Source organism: Corvus moneduloides, chromosome 5 (genome assembly GCF_009650955.1).
Source record: "Corvus moneduloides isolate bCorMon1 chromosome 5, bCorMon1.pri, whole genome shotgun sequence".
Classification (NCBI taxonomy): Eukaryota; Metazoa; Chordata; class Aves; order Passeriformes; family Corvidae; genus Corvus; species Corvus moneduloides.
Genome location: NC_045480.1, coordinates 22309271 through 22331018, shown reverse-complemented (window position 1 = coordinate 22331018; position 21748 = coordinate 22309271). Strand labels below are relative to the sequence as shown.

The 21748-nt window shown below is 37.2% G+C and overlaps 1 protein-coding gene across 4 annotated transcripts in view; it reads left to right on the top strand.

The window, feature by feature from the left end:
• Positions 1–21748, top strand: part of ARAP2 (ArfGAP with RhoGAP domain, ankyrin repeat and PH domain 2) — a 125001-nt gene that overhangs the window by 32359 nt on the left and 70894 nt on the right. For all 4 annotated transcript variants that reach the window (XM_032109510.1, XM_032109511.1, XM_032109512.1 and 1 more), the window contains one exon: positions 25–206. In XM_032109510.1, coding sequence (XP_031965401.1) covers positions 25–206 — 182 coding nt within the window. The remainder of the gene's footprint in view (positions 1–24; positions 207–21748) is intronic.

Sequence of the window (21748 nt, the reverse complement as noted above, 5' to 3'; positions counted from 1 at the left end):
TGACCAATTTTTTTTCTTGTTTAGAAGAAAGAAATGACTGGGTTAATACGATGCTCAATGCCTTGAAATTGCAGTCTGATAATAACTGTCAGTCTCGAACTTCTGTCACTCCTGAGAAAAGTGGATATCTTGAGCTGAAAGGATACAAAACCAAAATCTTTATTCTGCTTCAGGGGAGTACTGTATGGATCTGCAAAAATGAGCAGGTAAATTTTTCATGTGGTTTTTTTTGTGAATGAAAGCTTATAAAAATGGTTTAACTAGTGAGTTGGAAATTGATGGCTCTTTGTGAATAGGTGCATTTCAATATAAATGCATATCTCTTTATATGTAGTACTTTATTGCTGCAATTCTCAGAAGGCTTCACAAAGCAGGCAAAGAATCATTATGTCTGTTGTACAATAGAAAAAAGTGAATATATAGTGAGGTGAAGTGAAAAGCTCTGTGTCACAACATGTTAGTGTCAGGGCTGGGATTAATTCACTCTTAAAATGCGGGCCATAAGCACTCAATCAGAAGGCTTATTTTGTGCACTGGTTTCAGTGTTCTATAATACACTGCTCTGGAAAGTGTGCCATACAGAAGCACAAAGATCACTGTGGTATTTAACTGATACTTCAGGGAAATGTTAAAAATTGATGTTCTTTTTGTTTCCAAGAATAGAGATCGGCCAGATTCTGTTGTGCACTGTAGTATTTTAAACAAATCCAGTATTAAAAAATGTGAAGTAGTCCTATCATTTCACCTTCCAAAATCTAGGGCTTTTAGTTTTGTTTTGGGCAGGACTATATGATAACATGAAGTGGAACTCTGTAGGATGCCATAGGCAGGGAATAAATGGGGATAGTTGGGTTCAATGAATGATCGTGTGAACTAGTGGAAGAGAAATCTATTGCAGGACATTAAATGGCAGGCTATTTCTTTGTGAGGCAATTGATTACCCACAAGTAGCTGAAACCTGGGATGGCATTGGGGGAGGTATTTTTACATGCTTACCTTATTCTGTTTCTTCCAAAGTTGTATACAGGCAAATCCCTGTCTCAAATGTGAATGATCTCTTTTGGAATTGATCTCACTTCCTCTCCTGTTATCCTCTTTGTGAAATTATTTAGGTATGCTTGAGGGTCCACAAAATATTTGATATTGCATCTTACCATTCTTTCCCAGGGTATGGCAGGAAATTTGAGACTGAGAAAGACCTGTTTTTCTTTCTACTTACTGTATTCCAAGGAAGTTTTACTTGTTAGGTACATTCTTTGAGGTCAGTCAACAGCCAGCTAATCAAGAATGTTGTATTGGGTTTGCATGGCAAACCCAAGGAGGGAGGACCAGCAGAGACAAAGTATGATGAACTGACCACAACCTCTATTCCCCATCCTCCTAAGCTGCTGAATGGGGAGGAGGCAGAGAAAATAAGGAGCAAAGTTAAGACCAGGAAGAAGGGAGGGGTGGGAGAAAGGTATTTTAAGTTTTCAAGTTATTTCTTATTATCCTACTCTGGTTTGATCGGTAATACAAAGTAAAGATTAAACTGATTTGCTGAAGTTGAGTCTGTTTTGCCCATGACAGTAATTGGTGGGTGAGCTCTCCCTGTCCGTACCTCGTCCCTAAATACTTTTGTTATATTTTCTCTCCCCTGTCCAGGGGAGGGGGGGGAGTGATAGAGCAGCTTTGGTGGGCATCTGGCATCCCATCCAGGATCACCACAAACATGATACAGTTTATGGATTTATGCTGTTCTGTAGCTATAACAAAACTCCACAAATGATTTAGATATGTAATATGATACCAAAAGTCTATTTGCTATGTGTCATTTGAATTTAAGCCCTCAGCATATGTTTTGCCGAATGAGTATCAAGGAGAGAAATTGGTCTTCATAGCTGAGCACAGTACTCTTTATCTGTACGGAAATCCTCAGGCCTGATTATTGTAATGAATGGGTGACCTGTCCATTAGTATGGTTATTGAAGTTTATGGCTCATCTTTAAGGAGGAACAAAACCAAGACGCAAATATCACCCCTCCTTTCTGAGACCCTGTATTTCAGTGAGGTTCTCTTGCAGTTAGAAAGAAAGAAGTCAACCAACTTTACAGTTGTTGCTTGTGAGACTCACACTGTGCTGCAATGCTCAGTATTACTCTTCTGTCATGGCATTTCCAGGTATTTTATCAGTGAGGATCTATGGAAAACATTCTCATCAATGAAAATGTTTTTGTGGATGTTTATTGCTAACGAGCCACTTTTCCTTTCAGAACTCATGCCTTTTGAATCTTATGCCCCTGAATATTTTTGAGTGGTCCTTATGGATCTTCTGAGCTTTTTGATTGAGGAGCAAAGATATCCAGACTTGTGGAGGAATGTCTCCTCCAGAGTGGTAGGTCACTTGGAACTAGTTATGTCCCTCTTGACAGCGGCAGTAGCAGGCATCAAATTTTTGCTTTTTTCTTTCATTCTTACTCTGCTTGAATATAACTATTGGGAGCATCTTTCTTGCCTCAAGTAGTGCTTTAAACTTTCTCTGTTGATATGGGGCACTACCAGCTCTGCCCACTGTGCTGAGTCAGTTTTTCTGACTGTATGTTGATACAAAACAGAGCCATTTGCTGTTTAAGGGTTCTTGATTGCTCTTTTCTGCATTTTCAGAGTGCAGATTATATGATTCAGATACTCTAAGACTGCTCCCCTCCCCTTTTTTTTTTACAGATTTTTTAAAATTATTTTTTGTGTTTGTGCACATGTGTGTTGGTTCTATTGCTTGTGCAGTTGTGTATCTGCAGTTGTATCTGCTCTGCCCTTTCAACATCAGGGATTTCAGAATTGCTTTAGCTGATCATGAAAGCATGCCCTTATACAGCCCTTTTACTAGATATTTATTCCCTTCTACTACATGGATGCTCTGCAAAGATCACTGACTGCAGTGAAGCAGAAGGCGAACCAAAATCAAACCCTGAAACAGAATGGTTAGACGTGCTGCCAGCCTGTCAACTCCTCCAGTGTGTATGAATATTGCAAACAATATTGGTGCAAAACCAGCTTCTTCCCAAAGCTTATTTATCTAACCCCCAGAAAATTCAAATGGTCTGAAGATGTTTCTTTTCAGATTCTCCATTTGAACAATATCCTTTCTTCATGCAATTTCTGGATGTTTGTGAGTAAGAAGAAATAGCTTCTGTCTTTAGGCTGTCAAAGTCTGCAATTCATTGGCTACCTCTTGTGTTTTAATTTCAAGTGGGAAACAATGATTTTTACTGCAGTCCTCTAGAAAACCATCGCAATACAGCACTAATCCATTAGAGAGCACTGTTGACCTAAAAATCTTTCCCTGTCTCAAGTTTGCAGTTGAGCCAGTAATTATCAGGCAAATCTGTCCAGGGATGTCCTCAAATCCTGTTCATATTGGAATTCACATCCATACTAGACTCCCGGAGAGCCTTAGAGGGGTTTATTATAACTGCAGTACTAAAAGACACCTATTTAGCCTTCTTACAATGTTGAAATGAGATTGGATTGAGCTGATTCATTGATTTCTAATAAACTCGATAGAGGAGAGTCTGCTGTTACTTTAAAGAAAAAATTCTTCAGTGTTAAAAGTGGAGAAGATCCTAAGCCAAATGCCAAATCGTAACATAACCACCATGAACTTTGTGAAGTTCAGATTGAGATTAGAACATCATGTCTCAGGCCCTTTTCTAGTTAAAAAGTGATTGGTTTAGCTTGAACTTCTGGCAGTGATATAGTGCTAGTACAAAACCATAAATTTCTTTGACTCATGTAGTGTAAATTTCTTAAACTTCCTCTGTGAGCAAAAGTGAAAAGTAAGTCATACAGAATCAATTTGTTCAACCTGCAGCTTGCTGAAATTCGCATTTCTGTTTCAAAGTCATTCGTGCTTAAATAAAAGCATGTAATCGGATTGTTCATGGCAGTTCAAACATTGGCTTGAAATGTCAGTCTGCTGTGGTGCTGCCAGTGATAAGCTTCCCACTGTTACCCTCAGAAGGGTTCTGACAGATGCTTGTCTGGTTTGCTTGTATATATCCCCATTGTTAGGCTATATTTAAGATTTACTGGTATCAAAAGTCAGGGAGGGCCTAGATGTCGCAGTGTTTGTGCTAGAATTTGGCTTTGAAAAGAGAAATCAGGATCTTCTTGTTACTGCTTTGTGTGGTTAGATGTATTTACCTGGGATATTAGAGGAAATTTGCAAAATATGAAGACAGAGGACTGGTATAGCTGTGTGCCATAATAATTTGTGACATGTTTTCTCCATGCCTGACTTGAAGTTAAAGCTAGAATGGTGATGAGTATTCTCTCTGTTATGTATAAACAATAATATACATCACTTATTAAAACCTCTTGTTTCATTTTGGCTCAATGTTCCTATTGATTTCAGAGGGTGTTTTGTTTTGTCAAAGATTGAAATGATTTGCTCTGTGGCAGATGGAAATGTTTATTCATATTGAATGAACCAGTAACGGTGCCTAGTAATTTTCATTTCCTCTGTAATGCTAATGGTGCATTTAAAGCAAAACTGGACAACACCAAAAGATGTATTACAAGAAAGGATATTAAATAGGCAGAAGATGGCAAAGGGTGGGATAATGTAGAGAACTGATACAAGGATAGCTGAAAGGACAAGCCAAAGGTGATGCTTGAGATTGGCATCTTGAAAGAGGGGAAGTGATGTGATGTCAGTGGAAGGAAGCAGGAGGGATGTCTGCATGAGTCTCTGTCTGCATAAGATCAGAGATAAGTTCTTATCTCTGCTCAGAAACACAGGCTTAAAGGGGAGTGTTTTTGAGCAATCTGGTCTAGTGAGAGATGCCCTTGTTGGATACATGTTTCAGGGGGATTGGATTAGATGATCTTTAAGGGTCCCCTCTAACCCAAAACATTCTATGATACTGTGAAATACAGTGCCACAGACAATGTGGCTGGGATTCAGGGGCGGACTTGGAAGTCTTTTGGTATACAGCAATGGGAATATGTAATGATGCTCTGCAAAGGGGATTGTTCATTAGGAAATGTTCTGTTTTTACCTGGAGAAAATGGAACCCTGATTAATAATCAAGAACATGATGAATGAGAGAGAAATCCTTTAAAAAAAAGAAGTATCTGTTAAGAAAGGTCAAAAGTGTTTAAAAATGGAAGGTTACCAAAGAAGAACAGCTAAATGAAATCCTGAAGATGAGTAGTAATGATTGGTTGTCATGCTAAATCATGAGAAAGTCTTTTTAATGTATATGGAGTCTTTGGTGTATCATCGTGATTATATTTGGGAATATAATGAGTACAAGGTGATGGCAATACCAATATGAAAGAAAACTGGGAGAGGAGTAGAATGCAAGTTGAGCAGAAAGGAAAGTACTTACTTGAAAGTTTTGAGATCTAATGAGGAACCCTGAGAAAAGCAACTGGGAGTCCTGAAAAGGAAACTAGGGAAAAAGATAGGGGAGTAAAGGCAACAAAGGAAGCAGGAGGGAAGACTGTTCAGATGGCTGATAGTTCAGATGGTGAGAGGAGAGAGAAGTACCTGGTATGTATTGGGGTGTGGCAGTGGAAGGAGGAATTATCGAGAATGAGAAAACAAGAAGTACAATCCTTGTACTTGTGTTTCTCCTGTTTCCTATCCTCATCTCCCCTGCCCCAAGAACATCTGTGCTTTTAGAGATTTTGTGATGAAAAACTGTCAGTTGTAATAACTGGGAAACTCTAAAGGAACAGTGCTGTACTTGATTGCTAGTGCAGACCGTGATCAAACATGGTTACAAACATACAGCTGAGCTTGTCCTGGAATGGCTTCAATAGGTGGAGGTAACAGAAAAACAAAAGAACATTTGCTCCTTGTTGTTTGATTTATGTAGGCTTTGTTCTTCCTTCATAGCAATACAAATCTGTACCAAATGTTAAAAAGCAAAAACAGAATAACCCAAAAATATACCAAATACATTGGAGGGGGAAAGACTAATATGAAGAAGTATTTTAAGACAAAATATACTGATACATTGGCGACTTGTAGCAGAATGATCCAGCCTCTTTTAAATATAGTTGTTTGCATCAAGCTGTAGTTAGAATGATAGATTAAGGTCATATCCCTAATTTTCCAGCAGTTCTTTGCAAGAAATTCATTACAATTTTCCACACTCAAAAGCATAGCAATGATCAATTGCTGTGCATGACATAAGAAACAACTGAACAGGAAATAACTTGAATTGCGTAAGGAAGCTTTAAAGCTTTCATTTTTCTTGTTATAATGCAAAATGAATATTACAAGAAATCATGTTGAGTGGGAAAAGGTTTGTTGTTGTTACTGCAATTACTTCTTCAGTTTTAAATTTAATTGCAAGCCTACTTCAAAAAAGATTAAAAAATAGATTTAAAATAATATGCTGCTAAAGTGGCTCAATCAGAGAAGAAAAATATGTCAATGACCACCTTTACAGGGAAGATCTGCATTTAACATTCAAAAATAATTTTGTGTGATGTTGTTCTAGGTTGTGGAAAATATTATTGAAGAACACTGAGAAGGGCATAAACAGGACTTCTATTAAAAAAAAAAAGATTTAAGAGTTAGTGTTACGTTCTTCTACATGCAGCTAAACTTTGAGGATTTTTTCCTGTTCATTTGTTTTTATGCTATTAAGATCTCACTGAGACGTAAGTACACCTAAAGCAGTCATGAAACATGGTAAAAAGCCTAATGCTTCCACAATGATAAACGGCTTCCTGATTAATCTGATTTGGAGTAAAGTTGTCGGTTTTTCAGTATTGCTCTGTCAAGCTTTATAGATGAATAATACATATATAGCCAGCTACCTTAATCACTTAAAAATTAACAGTGAAGAAGAGTGGGATATTTTTGAATATCATGAAGATTTTACATAGTGGCAGAGCACATGCAAAAGCAATTGAAGCTGGTTTTAGGTCTACTTGCCATAAGGCTATAACACTATTAATGCAGTGTTGGGGAAATCCATTTGCTTCTAAGAGTACTGGAATTTCCTGAGACCGTTGTCCATCACTATGTATGTTCCTTGTTTTTAAGAACTACTAGCTTGGCTCCAAATTCCATAGTAACATAATGTATTGGATCAAAAGCCCAGAAGAAGGAACCAGAGCATTGTTATGGCAACTTCCTTTTACAGTTGTAGACCAGGTCTGCATTTATTTTTTTATTTTAAATCACATGAAAAAGTTATTTCTGCATTCACTTAATCTGAAATGTTGTATAGTCACCATATACGTATCTGTATACTGTAAATAACGAAGTGCTGATACTGGGGGATGTCCTGACCCAGATATAGCACCTTGCACTTGGTCTCATTAAACCTCATGAGGTTCCCATGCGCCCACTTCTCGCATTTGTCCATCTGTCTCGTTAATGAGGATATTAAGTAACACTGGTCCCAATACAGACCCCTGAGGGTCACCACTTGTCACTAATATCCAATGGATGTCTGAGCCATTGACCACTACCCTCTTGATGTGACTTTCCAACCAATTCCTTATCCACTGAACTGTCCACTCATCAAATCACGCTCTCTGCAATTTAGAGAGAAGGATGTTGTGGGGGACTGTGCAAAAGGTTTTACAGAAGCTCAGAAAAATGACATCTGATGCTCTACCAATGTAGTCATTCCCTCATAGAGGGCCCCTAGGTTACTTAGGCAAGACTTTCCCTTGATGAAGGCAAGTTGGCTGTCTCAAATCTCAATCTTCTCCTCATCTATTGTCACCAGACTTCCATGATAGTGTATGTTAATTCCATGTATAATTAGTTAAAAATACCATAATATGCTATTGCAAATTTTTGTTTAGTATATAACTTCTGTTACCAATTTGCCAGGTTTGAAATCCATTACAACTCAATTAAGTAGATGTGGTTTCTGAATTCAGTCCTGTTTCTGAATACTTCCTGTGGCATAGCTCAGACAAGTAATGTCACAAAAGGATATTTTTCTCTTTTGGTACATTGCCTACATGATAAAGAACTAAATTGTATGGATATCTGTTATGATCCGGTTTAAACCCAGAAAAGCAAAGCAAGCAAAGTCTCTGTGCATAAACCGGAAAGAACTTAGAAGGTTCAAAATGTTTCCAGAAATGAGATTAAAACCAAACGAGGTTAGATGTTGATGCCAAATAATTGATGTATTTTATTTAATAATAAAAGAGGCAAAGAGAAGGGAAGGGAAAAGAAAGAAAGAAAGGAATGGAAAAAAGAAGTGTGCATGGGGGGTGGGGGAACAGGGAGAGGTGACAGGGGTTAGGTGGAAGCATATCACCCGTCCGAGGGTCCCAATGATGTCTTGTTGCTCCCCTCCACCTGGTCTTTGGGTGGTGAGGGTCCCCCGTCGCCGCTGTGGCCACGCCACCACATGCCACCACACCATGCGCTGGAGAGTACAGAATCCCATGGAGTAATAAATGCTTTGGGCCAGATGGGAACGCCCATGTGTCTCCCTTTGAAGGGGCTGGCTTGACACACTGTCCTTTGCAACACTGAGGGTCTGTTGCATCATCTCTGGTGCAGGGTCTGGGGACCCCTTTGAGGGGGGCCCCTGTGATGGGCCATGTCACCCCTTCTGCTGTGGATAAGCTTCCCTCCCCTTGGTGCAGGGGCCCCTCAGCTGGGCTCCTCTGCACAATGGAGGATGGGCAGTCACTGCCCCTCTGACCAGAGGTTTTTTCCAAGATACCCAAAGCCTCTCCTCCCCCCACCCTTTGGTGCGAGGGTCTCTGCGAGCCTGGCAGCTGATAGCCCTGGGGCTGTGGTCCTCACCTTGGAGGTGTTAAGCCTGTGTTTTGTGAATGTCCCCAGCCCTGAGTTGTTACTTTATCTTCATCAGCGAGCAGTGTAAGGCCTAAATCAGGGCCCCATTCAGGGTGCAGTAGTCTTCTTTGCAGCTTTTGTAATACAGTTTTAAAAGTCTTTAAAGAAAATATTTAAGTCATAAACTATAATATTTCAGTCTGACAATATCCTTCTGTGAAAGGTAACAGGTGGGGCTATTCTTTTTTCCAGTCTGAAGTGGAAAAGCAGTATTGCTGAAGACTAGGATTTGCCTAATCTATGACAAGTATCATCAGATGAGCACTGGCAGTCATTTTATGATGATTAAAATTTTCTCCTTGGTTGCAAAACTAAATAACTCCTGCACCAGCAGGAGACCAAAGAGTATGTCTGCAATTCATTAACGTGTCTTGTAGCTGACACTGTAATGTTTAGAACTCCAAGCACTTAAAAGGAAGTGATTGATCATAATGCATTTAGCTTGCAATAACTGATCGTGCAGGAAATGCATAAAAGAAAAATAAAGAAAACAGTTTTGCCATTCATGGATTTCTGTAGTTACTCAGTGGCGATTTTCAAGATTGGGCGGTCTTACTTCAATCTCTGTTGGAGTTCATCAGGGTAAGGACCATTGCAACTTGTTGAAAATACCCAGAATTTGTAGTACCCCCTCTCTTTTTTCCTCTTCATACTTTGTCAGCTCCCACCCCTTTTTGTACAAATGCTTAACTCAGCAGTAGACACTTGCGGCAAAACGGTTCTTTTCCTCACAGCATGGGCTGGAAGTGGGAAGAGTAGCTTTGATGGCAGTGCACAGAGAGCAGGTTGGAGTTGCTATTGGACTACTAAAATAATTAGGCCATTGGAGTTTTCATTAGTTATGTAAAGTGGATGGTTTAAAATAAGAATTATAGAGATGATCTACTAAGATAAGTACTAAGATAAATACTAAGATACTTTAAAATAAAATACTAAGATCTTTAAAATCATTGTTGCTCAAGTGACATTTTAATTTTTTTGGGCCATAAATATTTTATTTTTCTTCATCTGTGCTGGATTCTTTATGTTGTTTGGAGCAGTATGGTATTGCTTAGGTAGTAAAAAACTATTATTTTCTCTACTCCACTATCTTATATCTACAAATTTTATTCTAAATAAATGAGCCATCCTTATAGCCAAAGGAGGAGAGTTTATGATTTACAGCTTAGTATGAATGTGGGGAATACCCCAGTGTGCTTTCTCAGCAATAATTTCTGTCCCTTGTTAATAAATTGCTAGGCCAACAAATTTGAACTTAATCAACTCAGACAGAATTCTTACTGCATGAAACACTTCAATGTCATGGTTATTAAATTAAATTTTCCCTCTCAAATATTTTGCGTACAAAATAACATCTTCTTAGAGATGGCATGTTTTAAATCTCATTCATTAAAAATCAGTATCTTAGAGATATTTCCAGAAAACTTCACTCAAAAGTTATTTCAATCTCAGCATGTAGGTCAGGACCCCTCAGAGATCCATCAGAATGATTGACTGATACCTAACACTTTTAAAGAAACGTGAAAAATGTTGCATGCACTGAAGAGCAGGAAAAAAAATCAAGCTTTATTACCTTTGCTTAAGATGGAAGGTTGTCAAAACAATTGGCAATGGGCGGTCAGAGAACCATGTGAACAGGCCTGGACAATGGTTGAAAGAAAAATATATTCAGGAATATATATGGAAAGCAATAATTCAGGAAAGAAAATGTAGAAATAATCTTGTTTGTATTGTGAGTCATGCCTGGTGACATACATTAGTATGTTTCGAGCATTTCAAACAACTTTTATTTGGTTTGGCTTGTTTTTCTTGGTTCTTCTTTTCCTTTTGGTAGACCTTTTTATCATACTTCTGTAGCATTTTCAATAAAATTACTTTGGAAAAAAAGCTGAGCCTGATAATGCAATGGCTGACGAGTGTATTTTACTCATCGAGATAAACTCTTTCATTATTGACTTTGCTAATCCTTTTGGGGATTCTGGTATGTAATATTTAATTATTATATCAGATTGATTATATGTCCATTTCTTGTTTAAGGTGAGTTAGGCCATTAAAAAAAAGTACAAAGAACTCCTGCTGCTGTCGGATATGACTCTATTTCAGTTATTGCAAAATTGCTTGTCTTGTACCAGACAATGTTTCCAAATTGTAGAGGTTTCTATGCTCTGCAGGGATGCAGAGAGGAGTCTATATCCACTAATACTGCATTTGTCCACATTTATCCTCGTCTGTGGTTTAAGTCCAGTATGCAGACCTGTGTTAGAGATACATGAGTGAGGTTTAAGAAAGGTTTGAAGCAGAGTGGCTGCATTGGTATAACAAATATGGCTTTGTCTCCTGTTTCCTGGTTCACGATCAGCCTGTCTGGCATTTATTTGAGAGGCTCTGCAGGATGTTGTATGTATGATGCTTTTTCCAGCTGAGAGGTGTTATTCCTTGCCATGGGGTCATAAAGAAGTTCAAAGGCAGATAAAATGACAGCAGTCAGCAACAGCAGCTCAGTTCCTGCAACACAGGAGTAATTGCAGCCCATTATTACAATTGACTCTCGCTTCTTTCCCCTGAAGGAACTGAGCAGCTGCCAATTTACTGGGCTACAAGAAAACTGATGAGACAGGAGATGGGGGTCATAACAAAAGTTGAGAAACTGATCAAGGCAAAATTCATTAGTCCTGAGTAGCTGTAAGAGAAGAGAATGAGAGAGGGCTGTGGCTGGTCATTGCCGATGCCCATGTGGGAGATGGACTCTGACTTCTAGGTTGGTTTGTTTCACCTGGCACTTCTTTTCACAAAGAGAAGCAAAGGGGATTCTACAATCTTTCATCTTATTTTGTAAAAAAAAAAACCAACCATGCAGAAGAGGGCAGGAACCTCTTTATGGAACTTACCGAGAAAGGGTTTATTTTGGCCTGAATAAGTACAGCAATTGGGTTTTTTTTGTGTGCTGCAGGTAAAAAAGGGATGATCTATAACTTGTTTGGTTTTATTTAACAACAGTGTGCAGTTGGATGATCCTTAGGTACTTGCTTATGGTAAATATGTACCATTAGCAGTGTGAAACTTGTGTGTCTTTGTTGGTGTTCTCAGCAACAAATGCTAATGTAGAGTGTTATAAGTAGAAATGAAAGGGTTACATCTACACAAACTGTGTTTCAGACTCTGTTTCTTCATCCTTCTCTCACTGATGTGGTATGGAATATCAGAGACACATCTCTTAATATATGCAAGTGGACATGTAGGGGAATTTTACAGGAAGAAGAAAAAGTACAGGTTAATAGAGTGCACTGTAGATACAAAACCAGAGGGTGTTATCACTGTTCTGTGTGATTCTGTGGTGCTGTTCAGGTCTTCTAATTGTGCAGGTCTTTTATCCTCACACCTAAATTTCATTCTCCTGTACTGCATGTAGATGTATTTTAAAATGAACATGAAGAGGCATGTGCAGTTTTGTTGCAGCTGCTTGTCCTTCTAAATAGGAAAGTTAGGGATGCATTGCATTTTCAGTATATATGGGGCCATTTAAGGAAAACTGTTTCTTGTAGGATCTATTCACAGATACCTGGGGTGAATCTCCATCTCTCTGAATGTCAGTTGGAGCTTTGCCATTTATGTCAATTGCCAGTTTTTTCATTTTAGTGCAATATTTTCCTTCATTCCTGAATTCTTCTTCATCCTAGTTTCTGAAATGACATGTTCATGCTGAGAAAATATACCTTCTGTAACTTCAGCATGTTTGCAGATTGCAGCTGCCTACTCTTACTAATATAGAAGGGTTTTTTGGTAGATTTCCTGTTCTTAAAAATTACTGTAGCATGTTACAACCCTCCCCACCCACAAATGGTACAAAATGCTGATGCTGGGTTTCCGAATATCCTAAATGGGAGTGATTTTGTAATTCTCGTTCTATTTTTACTATTTGTGAGATTCTCTTTCATGTGTTATCTTGATCAAGTCTTTGCAATTTTGATGCAACTTGTGTGTGATGAGATGCATCTGCAGAGTTTCAGTTATGAGCCAGAACAGCATTTTTATCACTGTGCTTCCCCATGACATGAAGTGGCTTCAGTTCGCTGGTGTCTAGGTCAGGATGTTGCTGTACAATCAGCCTGTAAATCAGTGCTTCCCTGTTTGCTGGTCACTTTCCGTGAGCAAATTGCCACTACAGGTGCTGCTCTTCACTAACCACTGATTTGTAAGGCATCTTGACTAATCTTAACATAGCAATATGTGCATATTTCAAAAATTATTTTTTTTAATTACTGCATGATCTTGAAGGCTATTCTAGCACAACATTCAGGAAAGAAATAAATAGTAATCTAGGCCTGTTGCCCCTCCCCAAGAATGTGATCTGAGACATGAGTTAGCATTGCTGTTGACAAGTTTTGTTTTTCCAGTTGCTCATTAAATTCAGGTGAGTGAGATTTATTTCTTGCTTGTAAGGATTTGGGCATGAGTGAGAGACTCAAGAAGTGAAAGGAATGTAGTAGACAGGTAGAATCATTATGCTGCAAGGGAGCCATGTATCTGTAGCTTATTGTGGGTCCTAAAAGACCTTCCTGTACTGTTCAGTGGGTGACAACAGGAAACTTAAGAAACAAACAGAAGATAAATGTGTAAATGGATATAACTTGTTAAAGATTTAATTTTTAGTGTTCTTTCTATTAACTAGCTGTCGAGATAGTAACATAGAGTATAAAGGTTATTTAAAAGAAGTATGTGAACGGCTTTTTTTTTTCAAAGATTTTGGTTTGTTTTTAACTTCTAATTTGTTTTAGTACCTTTTTTAGAGAATGGTTGCTCCATGTTTTCACAGATAATTTGTACTTTCTGTTAGATATTAGCCTTTGCTCCTCATTAGCAGAAAATAGTTTCATTGAAAGCTTGAATTTATTTTTACGTAAGGTGCTTCTAGCTCATAATTTGTGATGGGAGGCAATATTCATAAAATATTTAGATTACATTCATTATGACAAAGGCATTTTGTTTGTTTATAAGGGTATATTAATTCTACATACAGTTCTGAAACATGAGTATAGTGCAGATATTTTAGAGCTGGATTCTTCTTTAGCTGTGGCAGTTGCCCATCTTAGCTTTGATCATTGTAAAATCAAAATTAAAAAAAAATAATCACTAAAATCAAATGGCGATGGCTTTTGCATGAACTCATAATAAAACTTATTTACAATGGATTTACTAGGAACTCAGTAATCTCTGTAAGTATTTAATACCATAACCATTTCAGTATTTAAGTAGTGAAAAGTAGATTGCTTGTTTGTAAATGTTATTGATTCTTGAAACTGTCTTTTATATATTTATTTTTATACAAACTTTTTTTTATGTGAAATCACTACCTTCGTGACACAAAGCCTGGGCAAGTATGAAAGGGAATAGCTGCTAAGCAGTAGCTGTGTGTGTCCATTAGTGATTTTGCTTTACAAAAATTCAAAACAGTTTCTCTGCATTTATCTGCTATTTTCATCTTTGTCACATAAAGACAAATTAGTATGATTGAATCTAAAGCCAGCAGACAAAAATACTTTCTTTATAAAAAAACCCACAGAAACCCATTCCTCAAAACAAACAAACAAAACCCCAAACCCAGCTCACTCTATATTTGGCTGAACTAGATGTAAGGAGGATGTCTTCCCAGGAGAGATCATGCTGAAATGACCGAGTGGGTTAGGAAAGATTCGTGCTCATAAAAAGCTGCGGTGCAGCGTTGCTGTTGTCACAGCATCAGCCCTCTCTTGGTCCAGGCACAGATGAATGTATGGCAAAACTGTTGGTGCCGCTGTCACTTCACTTTTTTAGGATAAGTATTACAGAAGTAGGAGGAATTCACAAATCATAATTAGGTCTCCTTAGGTTCCTGTTTCTAGGCATTAGTGGGAAGTTGAGGCTTTACATTGGCTTCTAGAGAAGGTCTGAACCTTCATGAAGTCTGACACTTTCTTCAAAGTTAATGAATATGTGTGCACACTCTCAAAATTTAGATCTTCTACTAAATATTTATTTATGTGTTTCACAAGAAAAAACATTATCTTTTTGGTTCAGGTAGTCCAAAAACTTCAGAATTTCAAATTTCAAACAAATCAGAAATTTTATGGGGTTTGATGTCTCTTTCCCTCAAAGGTGAACATTTATTAAACAGATGAGAGTTTATACTGTCTGGCCAAAAGCTTTTGTGAGGGTCTGTACTCTCCTTAGCTTACTTTTTTCCTTTTAAATTGAAGATCATAATGTCAATTGTTAAAGTGAAACATTTTTCTTCATGGTTCTATAAGCAAAAGGTGTCTAAAATCTCCCAAGCTGGAAAAAGTAGTTAGCACAGTCCAGAGCTCTCCATATGTCACATAATTCATTCATTTATTCTTATAAGGTGTGTGGTATGTGTGTGTTTTGTTGCAAATACACCATCTCAGAAGAGTAATTCAGATTGATAGGATCAGAAATCTAAACTGTGCATTTTATCAACATCAGCTGGGAAATCCATAGAAATCCAGTTATGATTAAATGGGGTACGTTTGGAGTATATTCAGATAGCCATAAATACATTTTTTTAAGATGTGAAAATATCTATAATAATTAATCCTATTTGTATGGTACTTTATAAACCGTTGAATTTTTTTTTTTAATTAATTGCCCCTTGTAAATATTTTGAGTCATGCAGATTACTTGGAAATTGGGTTTGTGAATGAAAAAAACTTCAGAAAACTTTCTCCATCAGGAAATGCTATTGTTGCTTGTGGTTATTGAACTACTATGAATTATGTTAGTTATTAATTATTTCTACTTGTGAAATATCACATAATAGAATTTTAATTTATTAAAGAAGGAGGTAGTAAATAAAATAAGAATTCTTCATATTTATACTGTGAAGACCATTTGTCTTAGCACCTTACTGTGTGTAGTCAGTACGTCAAAACACTGTGCTTGGTCAATGATACTTTATTGTCAATATCATATTTGTTTATCTCCATGGGCAAATTTTGGAGGAAAGCAGAAACTCCATTATTTGGAGGATTTCTTGGTTCATTAGGGGAATTTTGCCAGGGGGGATGTCATAACAGTTTTCTCTCTTATCTAGTGACAACTGTTGTAGATTTTAAGGTATTGCAAAAATGTTCACAATCTGTCCATCCTGTAAGAGTTCAAACACTTTTTTTACCAGTTTTTCTGGATTATGAATACATAACAAGATCCTTGCTGAGTATGTACAGCTTTGGCAAGACGATTATAAAGATATGAATTCAGAAAATTATGGCTATATGTGGTATCTTAAAATTCACTGATCCTTCCAGTCTCTGGAGAACACTCTTGCTAAATCTAAGAAGGTTTCCATTTGTGAAGCACTTCCAAAGAAGAGTCCAGATGGCTACTTAAAATTGTAATAGTAATATCTATGTTTAAAAATGTCCTTGTATGAACAGGAGTTGCTCTGGGTGCTCATTGCAGTGAAGTGTTTAAAACTGTGTGTGAATTTGATGTGGTGGCTATAGGGATAGCTGTTTCAGCTAAATGAAAAAAAAGGTGGAAGGTATCAAACACTAAAAGTGAGGAAAATTGAGGCACTTCCATGTAATTTTAGATTTTGTGTATGTTAAACTGGTATTCCTTTGGGGCAAAAAATATGTGAATTGAGTAGCAAGAAATGGACTCTGAAATGGAATGAGTTTCCGTGTGTTAGAAATTGTGTATCTTAAGGAGCATGATTGCCTCTTTAAATAGGAGATAATGTGATGAGTAGCCATTGGAATAAAAGTAAAGGTGAAAGCCTTGAATATAGGCTCTACTTGCTCGTGACAGGCTTTGACTTTTATTTACATGTTTATTTAGCTGTACCATCTTTATGTCATCTCATGATTTTTCATGAAGCAGCAAAAGTAAAGATCATAGCCCAGGCAGCTGCAGTGGCTTCAGCCTCTGTAGCTGATAAGATGCTGGTTTCTGAATTAGCCCCATGCTGCAGAGAGGCCCTGCTGGAAAGGAGTTACTGTAATTGTTGAAACTGGAACCTTGCCTACACTTGTCTTTTGTGTGTGTGTGTGGCGGGGCAGTAGGGGACACAAGAAGGACAGGTTTGTCTCTCTTGCTTGGTGTCTTTCAGGGTATTTGGGAAGACAGCAAGGAAGGTTTTGTATGCAGTATTACCAGCTTGCTTTTGATGCTTGTTTCTGTGTGGTGTGCCTCAGATGTGAGACTGTTGCTTTCCTAGTATGTTGAGTGACAAGAAAAAGAAAGCATGTATCTGAAGAATGGAATATGGTCTGAATCACACTTTCTGTACTTCAGCTGAGCTCTGAATTGTAGAATAGTTGAAGAATTCAGTTCCTCCAGTGTATTTCTAAAGCAGCAATGTAAATGACTATGGTACCTTTAAATCATGAACTCTGCTTTCCACTAATAACTTTAAACTGCTTCATGTTAAAATGTACAACATTATGTAAAATTCAGGTTCTTCTATTAATGCAGCAACCTGCACATGTTGTTTCTGAAGTACATAATTTGCATGCATACAAATTATTTTTAATGGCAAGGCATGGTTGCAGCATGGATTGCTTCTTCCCCTTCCCTTTCAGCATGTTTCAGCACAAATGAGAAACTTATGAATATTTGGAATTATGGTCTTTTCTCTTCTCTCTGTTGTCTTCTTCTCGCTTTGTTTTTGAGGATTAAGAAATAGAAGCTTTTAATTTATGTATTTATGTGTTTGTGGCTGTTGACTTTGAACATCCCCTTCCAGATTGCATCATCTTGTCTCAATTCACTGTGACCATACACTAAAACCTTTCCTTATGGGACTGGGCAGTAAGGAAGTGGGGAAATTTAGGCTCTGTGTTCTCTCTTCTGATCTACTTTCCTTAAATCTTGCTAAGACCTGAAGATTCATTGGCTGCTATTATGTTAAAATTGATTGAAGCCAAGCATCTGTCTAGAGTAAGAACTTACTTGGGGTTACATGGGAAGACAGATGCTCCTGTGTTATGTAAACCTAATTTTTTTGAAGAACTCAGCTAAAAACTTTTGGAAATTCATAGAAGATCTGCGTGAAATAACATTACCTCAGTTACAGATGTGTGCACCCCTCTAATTGTGGGAAAACTGGGCTGATTTCTAAGATCTTAATTTCATGCAATTATAGTGTTTTGCAGTAGATACTGTAATATGCTATTTACTTCCACAGGATCACTACCTCTTTCAGTGCTTTGTTTATTTAGTAACTGTTTGGTAATTCTAATTTCTTTTCATGAAGTAGCCCATGCCTTTTTTATAGCACACTGTTGAAAAGTGCCTTACATTCAGATGAATCCTTCACTGAAAAGGGAGTGTTCTTTGAGGAACAATGAGGAATTTATTTTTCATCAGTTCCTGTAAAGTAAAGGAACATGATTGCCTCCTCCATGTGACCACACTGTTCTGAGAAACAGAATGAAGGATTCAAATATCCATATATTTTACATTCTCTGTTATTTTAGTCTTTTATGGGCGATTGGGAGGGAATAGTTCTCTGTCAAACTGTACCTGCTCAAAATACTGCTTTCATAGGTCTTGGCTGAAGTTTCAGTTGCTCAGCAGTTCTGCAAATCAAACCCTAGAGCATAAAGTCAGATACTGGGAAATGAAAAATGTGCAGTGAAATGACTGTATGCTAAGGCTTTTGATTTACACTGAGTAGAATCTGGAAAAGGCAAAGTTAAGAGCTAACTCTCGAGGATAGTATTCAGTCACTTTAATTATGTGATCCTCCTTTTTTTTTTTTTTTCTGTTGTGTTTTGCAGCCCATAAAGGAAGGGAGCTTTCATCTTCATGTGTCCTAGATCTATCCCATACAACAAGCAAGGCATGGGCCTAATGTTGCATAATCAAGTGATATAAAGTTGTATTGATATTGCAAAATACATACACATAGATGCTGAAGTGAGGCTTCTGAATTGCTCCTGTAGTAAGTGAATAGAGAGATCTGTGACTTACATGAGAAGAAACATCCGAGGTTGTAACTACTACCTTCGAGTGTTGGTCAGGAATGCATTTTTAAACTAATATCTTAGGTATTCCCATTTCTTATGTACTGGCTTTCATCATAGAGCCATCTCAAAGTACAGGTATTATATTTATTTATAAAATAATGATGTGGAATGATACAGAGAGGGACGTACTCCGGCACTATATCCAAAACACTCCACTGCAGTGCCACACGTGGCACTGACTAGAGCTAATTTAAGTGGCCCTTCTTGTCTTTTGCTGTCTTCTTCCTTTGTAACCTCCAGAATTTTGGATGCCAGGTTGTCACTACAAATTTTTCTGCAATAATAGCATGAATCATTTTCAAGTGGTTCTCTAATGGGGGAAAGAATTTTGCTTAGTTAAATGAAGAACTTAAAACTGATGATGTGACTTAAAACTGTCACATATCATAACAGATGAGCACCAATCTACAGCGTTAACATGCAGAGACAACTGGAATTCTAGCATGTCCTTGCTCATCAGGGCTTGAGTTAGCAACCTTCATGTTCTTCTAACATTATGCTTTGAGCCTGTAATTATATACTGTATGCTTCCCTGTGGTGTCATTTTGAGACTCATTAGAAGACTGTAAGACAGAGTAAATATGTGGTGGTTTGTATTCCAATCCACGATAGTAACTATCACTGGAAATCTGTATTAAAAGGTTTTAGGCTGTGATGAAGGATGCAGAGAAGCCTGATGAGAAGTAACTAGGGGTGCTAAGTTCAGTACCTATAGAAGGAGAGGAAATCAATATAAACTTGTGTAAACTTAATATCATCAAAGCAATTTCTGCATTACTAGTTACTCTTTCTCAAACTCTTAATTACATAACAAGTCTTAATATTTCATTAATATGGAAGCCTGTTTTTTCCCGTATTTCTGTTGCAGAAATGAGTCCTCCTTAATAGCTAGAAAGGCTGAAGTATATGCCTCCAAATAATGAGGGGAAAGAAGCTATGAATGCTTCATCTGAATGATTCTAAATCCTGGCTTTTAATCTCTCTGGAATAGTTTGGTTGTTTGGAGGGAATCAAATGCCTTGGGGTTAGAATGAAGGAAAAGCCTAAATCATGTTAAATTGTTAAGGGAATTTTCAGATCTTGCAGGAATAGTGTAATTGTCACAAACTTTGTGGTAACTTCCCAAGCTAAACCTAAAGAGCTGTTGCAAATTAAATGGTAAATTCAAGGAACCATGTAAGGTCCTATTTTGGAACTCTGATCAGAGATACTGTGATTAAAGGTCAAGAACTTTCTGTGAATAGGCAGTAGGACAAGAGTAGTTTCAGAAATATGAATTTTTATAAATTAGTGTTAGGGTGGTATGAAAGACAGCTGTTAAAAAGGAAACAAAAAAGTGTGCATTTATCAACACACACATATACACTTGTGTGTGTGTATATATCTTTATATGTAGTATAATGTTCTTGACTTATTATCTGTTGCTTCTTACCACTACTGGAGCTTTATTTAATATAGATATATATTTTTATATCTATATATCTATATATCTATATATATCTATATATATCTATATATCTGTGTGTGTGCATGCACATGCTTAAATATTGCATGTCCTCAAGATCTGACAGCCAAAGACAAAAAAAGGAAATGCACCATGACCACATAATTCACAGGAAGGAAACTGATGTGCAGTGAGAATACACAGTTGATGTAGCAATTTCCAATAGTGCTGTGTTCCCAGCATACACCAGTGCTATTTCTGTACTTCAGAGTTCTGCACTTCCGTATTTTTTTTACTTCAAAATAAGCTGCAAATATATATATTTCTGTATGAAGGTGTATACTTATGTGTGTATATACATGTGTATGTAGAAGTATAGTCTCTTGAACTCATGGCAGCAATTTTCCTTTTTCTCAGCTGTTGCTGTTATCCCCTTAGTTCTCCACCAAAAAGAAGGATATAAAAATATGGATTGATATTTCTAATACGAAAGTAGCAGTTAGTTAACCTTTTATTTTCAATTATTTTTATGTGAGGAGTATGGATAAAGTTACAATTGTGGCTGGATTTTTTTGGTTTCATTTCCCTGAGATATTTTCCTGATGCAAGGATTTTTTTAAATCGACTTTCTGTACTGGGGAGCTAATGTTAGACAGCGCATCCAAAGACATGATAATAGCTGCTGAAATGGTAAATGTTGAGGAACACAAGCAGCATCTCTAGAACTCCTGTGTTCAGATGAATTTTGGTTTGACTAAACCAATAATAATGCCAAGTGGAAGGGAAAAAATATAAAGAAAAATTATTATACTTTCTAGGTAGAAGAAGAGTTCTTTTAGAAGTACAGTTTTGTGGAGGAAGTCTGCAAGTCACACAGTTCAGCCTCTGATTACAAATTTATTTATGAATTGCATGCAGAAAGGTGCCTGAGCCTGTCTTTTTAAGACAACATACTGAAAGTTAGGTGTCCAGCAGCTCTCAAATTTCATGTTTAGATACAGTTGCATGATTTTACACATACATGCACTTTAGTGTTCCTTAACCTTGGTGTTTATTTCTGTGTCTGTAAAACAGTGGTGGTATATTAGAAAAGGTGTGAGACCAATTTTGAATCTCCTTGAATTTCATCCAAAATAGAATTGAAGAAATGTTAGTAAAGCCTGTCACAGGACAGCTTTTGCCTATGAAAAGATAATGCAAAATAGAGAAGGCAGTTTTGTACACTGAGAGGCACTTTATAGATACGTGCTAAAGGTATGTTTAAAAATAAAAGTTAAATAATTTCATGGTTTATATACAGATGACACGTTTTCATAGGTTATGTCTTTTTCAGACAGGGTGATAATAACAGCAACACTGACACATTGTAATCATTCACCCTTCAGGAAGGAACAACAGCTAATCAGAAGGCCAGTACTCATCTTAGTATTTTTAGCCTTCAGT